The sequence below is a fragment of the Myotis brandtii genome, unplaced genomic scaffold (genome assembly GCF_000412655.1).
Source record: "Myotis brandtii unplaced genomic scaffold, ASM41265v1 scaffold1077, whole genome shotgun sequence".
NCBI lineage: Eukaryota > Metazoa > Chordata > Mammalia > Chiroptera > Vespertilionidae > Myotis > Myotis brandtii.
The window spans coordinates 1633609-1642094 of record NW_005353666.1 but is presented as its reverse complement, the minus strand read 5'-3'; the positions used below and the strand labels follow the sequence as shown (position 1 = coordinate 1642094).

Below are 8486 nucleotides of genomic sequence, written 5' to 3'. Positions count from 1 at the left end.
AGACAGACAGACAGACAGACAGCAGGTGAGGCATTGCCCTGGGGAGACAGACAGACAGACAGACAGCAGGAGGCATTGCCCTAGGGAGACTGACAGACAGACAGACAGCAGGTGAGGCATTGCCCTGGGGAGACAGACAGACAGACAGACAGAGAGCAGGTGAGGCATTGCCCTGGGAAGGACGAGGAGCAGGAAGACCAGGGACTCTGGCTGGAACCTCGAGGGCGAGTCTGCTCAGAGCTCGATGCAGGCAGGTCTGTGAGGGCCGTGGTCCCGTGAGTCACTGAGCGGCATGTCACACACATGGAGGGAAAGGGCATCGGACGGAATCGGTGTAAACAGTGAAGGTTAATGAGCAAGACACCTCACGGAGCTGCTTTTGAGTATTTAATCATGTGAAATGTGCATCTAATTTTATGGTAAATTTTAATATGTATGTAATGCATCAATATTTGTAAAATGTAATCCATTTGCCACAAACTGTGTGTTTTCCTCACAAGAAACAAGGACACAGAGAAGGTGGACGGGCAGTGATCCCGCTGCCCCAGACTCTGTGCCTCCCGTGGTCGGTCCGCACGTTTCTTCCTCAATCACCTGAGGGGGAAGCACTACCTGCTCCAACTCTCCAACTGAGACTCTCAGCTGAGGCTCCTGAGGCCGAAATAACAAAGCTCGGAACCTGGACGGCCACGGCCACATCGCCGGGCCACAGCCTGGCCACGCTGCCGGCCCATATCACCGGGCCATGCTGCTGGGCCACATCACCAGGCCACATGGCCAGGCCATGATGCCGCCACGGAGGCGCCCTGGGAGGGGATCCCGGCAATGGGCAGAGGTGGAGAATGTGTGTGCAAGGCAGAGAGCGTCTCCAGCATGGACAGCCTTAGAAACTCCTCGCAGTCTGGAAAGCTGACTTCTTTGAGCCGGGACTAAGAATGAGAAGGTTCTGGAAACCAGAATGGACTGTCTTCATTGCCGTGACCCTGACCACCACAGGAGACCGCGGCCCCTCCCAGGTCATCCCCACGTGGTGGCTCTGAACAGCAGCTCCCGGGCCGCGCTCGCGTCTGTCGTGTATTAGACCCGTCTGCAGGGGAGACCCCTTAGTCCTCGCCGTCCTCCTGGGCCGGACCCCGAGTCTACGTCAGGGTCCTCAGGATCCGCTCCCAGTGTCTCGTCAAAACCTGACCTGACTCTACACAAGGTCCCCACTTAGTCCCCGGGAAACCACACAGACCTGAGAGAGCAGGAAACAGTGGCCCGTGTTCCCTGTTTCTGGGGACATGAGCACCCTGACAAGGCTCTCGGGGCAACCACGCCGCGTCTAAAGGACCTCAGCCAAAACACTGCCACAGCCCGGCCGGCGTGGGGCTGAGCGGCGACCTATGAACCAGGAGGTCACAGTTCAATTCCTGGTCGGGGCACATGTCTGGGTTGTGGGCTCCATCCCCAGCAGGGGGTGTACAGGAGGCAGCCGATCCATGATTCTCTCATCACTGATGTTTCTATTTCTCTCTGGAATCAATAAAAAGATATTTTAAAAAACACTTCAATCAAATTAAACTCACTGTGTTTCTAAAGAACTTGATGGGAAAAATCAGTAAAATGTGATCATTTCTCTGAAAAAAAAAATATCCTTTGCCATAACGAACGGCGGGAGGCCCCGGACAGCGGACCAGGTTGGCAGCTCCGCACCCAGAGGCGGCGGAACCGAGCGTGAGAAGAACATCGGGGACTTGCCTGCCTTCTCCTGCGCGCGTCGCAGCCGCCGCCGCTCCTCCGCCAGCTCGCTCCTGAGCCTGAGAGTGAGGACAACACAGCCAGGTTAGAGCCCCCCCTGCCTTCCTCCTCTCATCTATTTTCTGTCTTTTTGAAAATTGAGAAATAAAAACTAATCTTTGCAACAAAAAGGGTCGATAGAAGGTGTCTGTAGAGTGAGAGCTGGGGTGGGTCCAGTTGAAGACACCGAAGAACTATCCCGCCGAGACTGCCGGGCCCGCCACGTGGGAGCTGGTGAGAGTGGGACCAGTTATTTACCACAGGGTTTACCGGTATTATTTTACGACTTGAATTCCTCAAAAACAAGGAGGCACAAACCTAGCATTTTAGATTCTGGAGCAAACACGTCAAGAGCCACGGAGAGGTCTCCCTGAGGCTGGAATGAGATTTCACCTCCCTCACCACAGCAGCAGCTGACAAATCCCACTCTATTTCAACTAAAAATAAAAGACAAGAGATTTAACCTGCTTCTCACCTCTATCATTGTCATCTCGGGATGTTTCTCTCCCACAGGCGGGCGCTCTGGGAGGGCTCCAGCGGCCCCCGTGCCTCCTCACTGGGCACAGCCCCTCTCCCGGGCCCTGGTTTGCGAGCCTGAGGCTCAGGGCTCCGTGCTCCGCCCCGCACACCGCCTGGCTCTCCCAGCTGAGCAGAGGGCGACATGGCGACGTGACCTCCTGGCACCTGACACTGGCTTTCTGTTTTCAGGGATTTCGACTTTTCCAAAGGCTGTCGTCTCCCAGTCACGGAAGCTACGGTTTGTTGAGTTTTTGTCTTTGTTTCTTGTTTTGTTTTCTTGAGGATATTCTGGGGGTGTCAGATTTGCCTATTTTTTTTAATCGTTTACAAGTCATTTCCTCCAGAAAGACTAGTACCCAAGAGGTGAAGGGGAGGGTTTAGGTTAAAGACACAATCAGGGCGTCCATCAAGGGTGTGCTGACTTTGCAGCTCCCACTCATCAAAGGAAGTCCTCGGGGATCCCCAGAGGAGACATGAGAACTGCAGCGACACCCCCTCCCAGAGCGAGGCCAGGCCTTCGAGGTCCTGGGCCCATGGGGCGGTGTGTGAAGAGGCGGGAGACGGGCATGCGGGGAAAGGCCGCACCTCACCCGGGGATGCAGGAAGGACGTAACATACCCGTGTCACACACTAAACACTGTAAACGGTGAGAGTAACATACATGTGTCACGTATTGTAAACACTATTAACTGTGAGAGTAAGATACGCATGTCATGTGCTGTAAACACCATAAACGGTGAGAGTAACATACGCATATTGCGCACTGTAAACACTGTAAATGGTAAGAGTAACGTGTGTGTCACGTGTGTAAACACTGTAAACGGTGAGTAACATATGTGTGCCATGTGTGTAAACACTGTAAATGGTGAGAGTAACATACGCGTGTCACACGCTGTAAACACTGTAAATGGTGAGAGTAACACGCGTGTCACATGCTGTAAACACCATAAACAGCGAGAGTAACACGCGTGTCACACGCTGTAAACACCGTAAATGGTGAGAGTAACATACGCGTGTCACACGCTGTAAACACCATAAACAGCGAGAGTAACACACGTGTCACACGCTGTAAACACCGTAAACGGCGAGAGTAACACGCGTGTCACGTGCTGTAAACACCGTAAACGGTGAGAGTAACATACATGTGTCACGTGCTGTAAACACCGTAAACGGCGAGAGTAACACGCGTGTCACATGCTGTAAACCCTGTAAACGGCGAGAGCAGAAGCGGGAGTGAGGGTGACCTCACCTGTCGTTGTGCTCCAGGGCCGCGTTGGTGGCCGCCACGAGTGCCCTCAGCTCCTCCCGGGCCCGGGTGACCTCCGCCGTCTGCACCGAGCTCCTCGCCAGCCCTTTGGCCTCCTCCAGCAGAGTCTGTGTGGACACACAGGAGGGGGTCCCTTGTCTGGCTAGTCCAGTGCAACCAGGCTGTCCTGAGCCCAGACATCAATTCACGTGAAAATCGGCCCGGCCAGCGGGGCTCCGTGGCTGAGCGTCGACCTAGGAACCAGGAGGTCAGGGTTGGATTCCCGGTCAGGGCACAGGCCCGGGTTGCAGGGTCCATCCCCGATAGGGGGCGTGCAAGAGGCAGCCGATCCATGATTCTCTCTCATCATGGATGTTTCTATCTCTCTCCCTCTCCCTTCCTCTCTGAAATCCATTTTTAACAGATATTTAAATCCCAGTGAAAATGGTACGTGGGGAGGACTGGGGTGTGGGGAAACACGAGAAGGGACAGCTAGCCCCGTGAAGATCCGGAAAACACACTTCTCGCTGTTTTCAGGTTTTCGTTTACAGGAAATGTTTTACATGGCGGGTTTCCTGCTGGTGTGCGTGGGGAGGGCGTGCTGGTCAGATGCTTCAGGCAGGCCCCACCCCCGTCCCAGCAGCATCAGGGGCCTCCCTCACACCCTGCAGTGACATGCTTGCTGGTCGTCACCGACAGCTCTCGTGATGGCCACGGCCTCTCCCAGGAGGGGAGCCGTCAGAATTTCCCTCCCAAGCCCAGGCCCATGTGCCAGAGGCTCCGCTTCAGGCCCGGGCAGCAGAGGTACCAGGGCCCTCACTGCCACCCTATTCATGGAGCAGAGGCTTAATCAGAAGCAGGGCAGACGCAGCGTCAGGACCCCATCCCTCCCTCCCAGCCCCGTGCCCGTCTTGTGAATCAGGTTGTCCCAGAAGCATGGCCGCTGCCCTGGCCCAGCCCGAGAGCAGACATTGTGCCCAGGGAGAGGGGATGGCTGTGCGCCCCACCCCACCCCTGCCCCTCACCATGAGCAGAAGGTGAAAAGTGAATTCTTTACCCATAATGCCCTTCAGCTAGTCCAAGGTGTAGCTATTCTAAATTATGTAGGCACAGCCCTAGCTGGTTGTCTCAGTGGATAGACCATCGGCCTGAGGACTGAAGGATCCTGGGTTGGATTCCAGGCACATGCCTGGGATGCAGGCTTGATCGCCAGTAGGGGGCATGCAGGAGCTAATCCATGATTCTCTCTCATCATTGATGTTTCTCTCTCTCCCTCTCCCTTGCTCTCTGAAATCAATAATATATATATATTTTAATTGTTTAGATGATGTAGGCACGAATGGGTCTTCTTGGGTTCCAGATGTTTCTGCTGCTGGTGAATGAGGAAGTACAGGCCCTGCAAGGCCCCTGCGTGAGGAGGGTACCTGGTACTGGTCCGTGGGCTGGGCGCTCAGCAGGATGGCCATGTAGAGCTCGTATTCATCCTACACGGGGAGAGAGAGGGGCTGCGGAGATGTGCTCTGAGCCAACAGCACAATGGGGGGGTTTGCAGGTACAAGTAACATGGAGGTTAAGGATGTCAGTTTCGATCACTGTAAAAAATACGAAATATTTCAGCGTTCTACTAAACAAGACACACATTAAAGGCATACGACCTTAGCATCTTGGCAGCCTATCTGAGTGTGAGCCACCGATCCCCTCAGGATAGTGCCATAAACTGCCGGACAGGAGTCCACACGGACGCCCCTGGGTGGGTCCGGGGAAGTGCCCTGCCGGAGTGGCCACAGATGGCCACGTGTAGATATTCAGTGCCACTCAGAACCGGAGACCGCAGCTGTGGGCACCACCCAACCTCAGCTCGGCTTCACCCCCGAGGGTACACTCACCCTCAAGGGCACACTCACCCCCGAGGGCACCCTCACCCCCGAGGGCACACTCACCCCCCCCAAGGGCACACTCACCCCCAAGGGCACCCTCACCCCGGAGGGCACCCTCACGGGCCCAATAAGCTTCCTCTGGGAGGGTCCAGAAACGTTACCGGCAGCACTAAGGGGGCTCAGGGGGCGCATGTCCTTGCTCACAGGCACATGGGATGGGAACGCGTCAGGGAAGACTGGCTGGGGATCGGGGCGGAGCTGGCGGGCGCTGATTCCAGGGCCGTTAAGACGGAGGGGCTGCGGCGCCCCGGGAGGCGGGATGTGTGCTGCTCACCTTCACTTCCTTCAAGATGCCGCCGAACAGCAAGGAGCTGCTGCACACGTCCTCGAAGGCCTCGCTGAAGACCTGCAGCCTGTGGAGCTCCTGCGGGTCGCACGCGCACACCTTCCGGAGCTCCTGGGGGACGGGGCGCTCAGGCCCTCTGCTCGCCTCCGACCGCCTTCCCACCGCCTTCCCGACGTCCCGCTCAGGCCCTCCTGCTCCCCCCACCCCCCACCAGGCCTGGCGCTGAGGAGTCAGAGCTGGGGGCTTCCATCAGAGGGTGACTGAAAGCTCCCATGTTCAAGGATCAGCCAGGGACACACCACGGTGCACCTGACGCCCTCTAACCAGAGCTGAGAACCTTCGGTTACCTGCTCACCCTCCTTGTCACCATCTCACCCTGTCTGTCAATCACCATCTCACCCTGCCTGTCAGTCACCATCTCACCCTGCCTGGCACCATCTACATCCCAGTGATGTTCTCTGTAACGGGCGGCTGTCACGTTCTGCCTGGGGATGTACGGAGGTGTCAGAGGGTGTGTCTCCCTCAGCATGAGACCCGGGCGCCCGGCGCCTGTGCCCACAGCCCCCACCCCTTACCTGCTCCAACTTCTTCTCGAGGCGCAGCGCCGCTTTGGCCCCCGTGAAGTCGCTCTCCAGGAGGTCCTGCGTGGCCAGCACTTTCCTCTGGAAATGCAGGAACTTCTCGTACTTGTCCGCCTTGGTCAGGCCCGCGAGGTGGGAGGTGACGTAGCAGTACTCGTCCCTGCCCGCGGGCGAGAGCACGCACTGCCGGCTGGACCGCGCGGCCTTGAGCTTCAGCACCTTCACCTCCGGCCACGTGAGCTCCTCTCTCCTGCGCTGCGGGGGAGAGCCCTCGGCCCCCCCACTCGGCTGCGGGGCGACATCCCCCTCGGAGGGGGGCGGCGCCGGTGCCGGGGGGTGCAGGTAGCGGAACAGCGGTGTGCCCGGGGCCTCGCTGGGGCGCAGCGCCGTGTTGATGGTGAAATGGGCCAGCGCGTCCTTCATCGTGGCCACCTTCTTCTCCGACGGCTTCGCCGGGCGTCTCTTCGCCGCGGGCCGGTAGGCATTGGGCCAGTGATGGATGATCTTCTCGGGGGGCCTGTAGAGGTTGTTGGGGTTCAGGTGTCCCGTGGTGTGGAGGGAGATGTCCTGAAGGTAGCCTTTCTCGAGTCTTCGCAGCAGTTTCCTGACGTCCCACAGCGCGTCCACAGCTGAGGCCGCACGGTGCCCCCACGGCAGGCGGACTGCACAGGGAAGACGGGACCTCATGCCACTCGCTCCCGGGACCATCGGGCAGCCACGCGGCCCGGTGGCCCCACGGACCCACCATTCCCGGAGGAGGAGCGCAGGGACCGAGAGGAAAACATTAAACCCGCTTGTCAGACCAGCTCTGTCCAGAAGCAACGGCCCTGAACCAGGACCCAGGGGTTCTCCCAACACATAGCGGGGTCCCAGGAAGGAGGCCAAGTGACAGCTCCCACGGCCGTCTGACAAGTGAGCCACACACAGGTGCCCCGTGGCAGCAGCTGCAGGTCCCGGTCAGAACCGCGGCCTGGAGGGGCTGGGTCTCGGCTCGGGTGGCACCGGGCCATGGGGGGGGGTGCCTGGTGGGGTTCTGGAGGCTTTGGGGGAACGGCGCTCCCAGGCTCCCCGGTTGCTGACATCGCCCAGTTCCTGCTGTTGTAGGACCGGCTCGCCCCACGCCCGCTGTGGATGGGGGTGACTGAGCTCTGGGGGAACCCCTTCTCCAGACTCATGGCCCCTCCACCTCAAAGCCAGCGGCACTTCCCTCACTTCCCACGCCCCTCCTTCCAAGGACAGACACACACACACACACACACCTAAGCCGTGTCCTCTGCGAGTTGCTGGGAGATTTTCTGTGTTGGCACCTCACCCGCAGGCCCACCCCGAACCCCGGGGCCCCGGAGTGGAGCTGCTGCCCCCGAAGGTCCTCATTCCCCACTCAGGGCTCAGAGACGCGGGCTTCCCGGGCAACCCACCATCACACACATCCCCGAGCAGCCGAAGGGCTCAGCCCACTCACACTCAGAATCCCAGTCCTCGGCCATCCTGCTCCCCACCGGCTCCTGGCAGGGCTGCCGTTACCGAGGAGACCGACAAACATTCTGAGTCCCTCCCCCTCCAGGTCCTCTGCTGCCCGGCAACCGGACACGCAGCCCCCCAGGGACTCTCCCCCTCGGACCCTCCCGCTCTCCGGCCTCTCACCTTCCTCAGGGAGTACTAGGTCTGCTTGCTTGTTTTAGCTTCAAAAGAAAACTCTTTTTATAATTTGAGAAAACATCCAAATACCCTAGCACTTTCTTTTTTTAAAATATATTTTTGTTGATTTCTGAGAGGAAGGGAGAGGGAGAGACAGAAACATCAGTGAGGGGAGAGAATCATGGATCGGCTGCCTCCCGCACGCCCCCCACTGGGGATGGGGGGGGGGGGGGGGCAGAGGAAGCCCTGCTCTTCCTGGGCTGCCGCATCTGGGAGGAAAGCTCAGCATCTCCGGTTTCCTCTTTGAAAACTAACCTACCCGTTCCCCCGCAGAGGGCGCTGGAGGGCAGCCTGCGGGATCCGCATGGGAGCCACAGGCAGGGCTCAGGCCCAGGGAGGGGGGGACTGTCCCCCAGGCCAGGCGCGCTGGGGAGGCTGCGGTACCTGCATCTTCTTGTATTTTTGTGGGCGCAGGTGGGACTCTGTCCGTGGAAGCACTT

The 8486-nt window shown here is 58.5% G+C and overlaps 1 protein-coding gene across 1 annotated transcript in view; it reads right to left on the bottom strand.

Moving 5' to 3' along the window:
* LOC102246582 (chromosome unknown open reading frame, human C6orf118) overlaps positions 1 to 7876 on the bottom strand; it is a 14852-nt gene extending 6976 nt beyond the window's left edge. The window contains exons 1-7 of the mRNA XM_005857183.2: positions 7811 to 7876; positions 6343 to 7010; positions 5756 to 5878; positions 4969 to 5028; positions 3548 to 3672; positions 1653 to 1799; positions 680 to 806 (exon numbers count right to left, since the gene is read on the bottom strand). Coding sequence (XP_005857245.1) covers positions 680 to 806; positions 1653 to 1799; positions 3548 to 3672; positions 4969 to 5028; positions 5756 to 5878; positions 6343 to 7010; positions 7811 to 7835 — 1275 coding nt within the window. The 5' untranslated portion in view covers positions 7836 to 7876. The remainder of the gene's footprint in view (positions 1 to 679; positions 807 to 1652; positions 1800 to 3547; positions 3673 to 4968; positions 5029 to 5755; positions 5879 to 6342; positions 7011 to 7810) is intronic.
* Between the last annotated feature and the right edge of the window lie 610 nt (positions 7877 to 8486).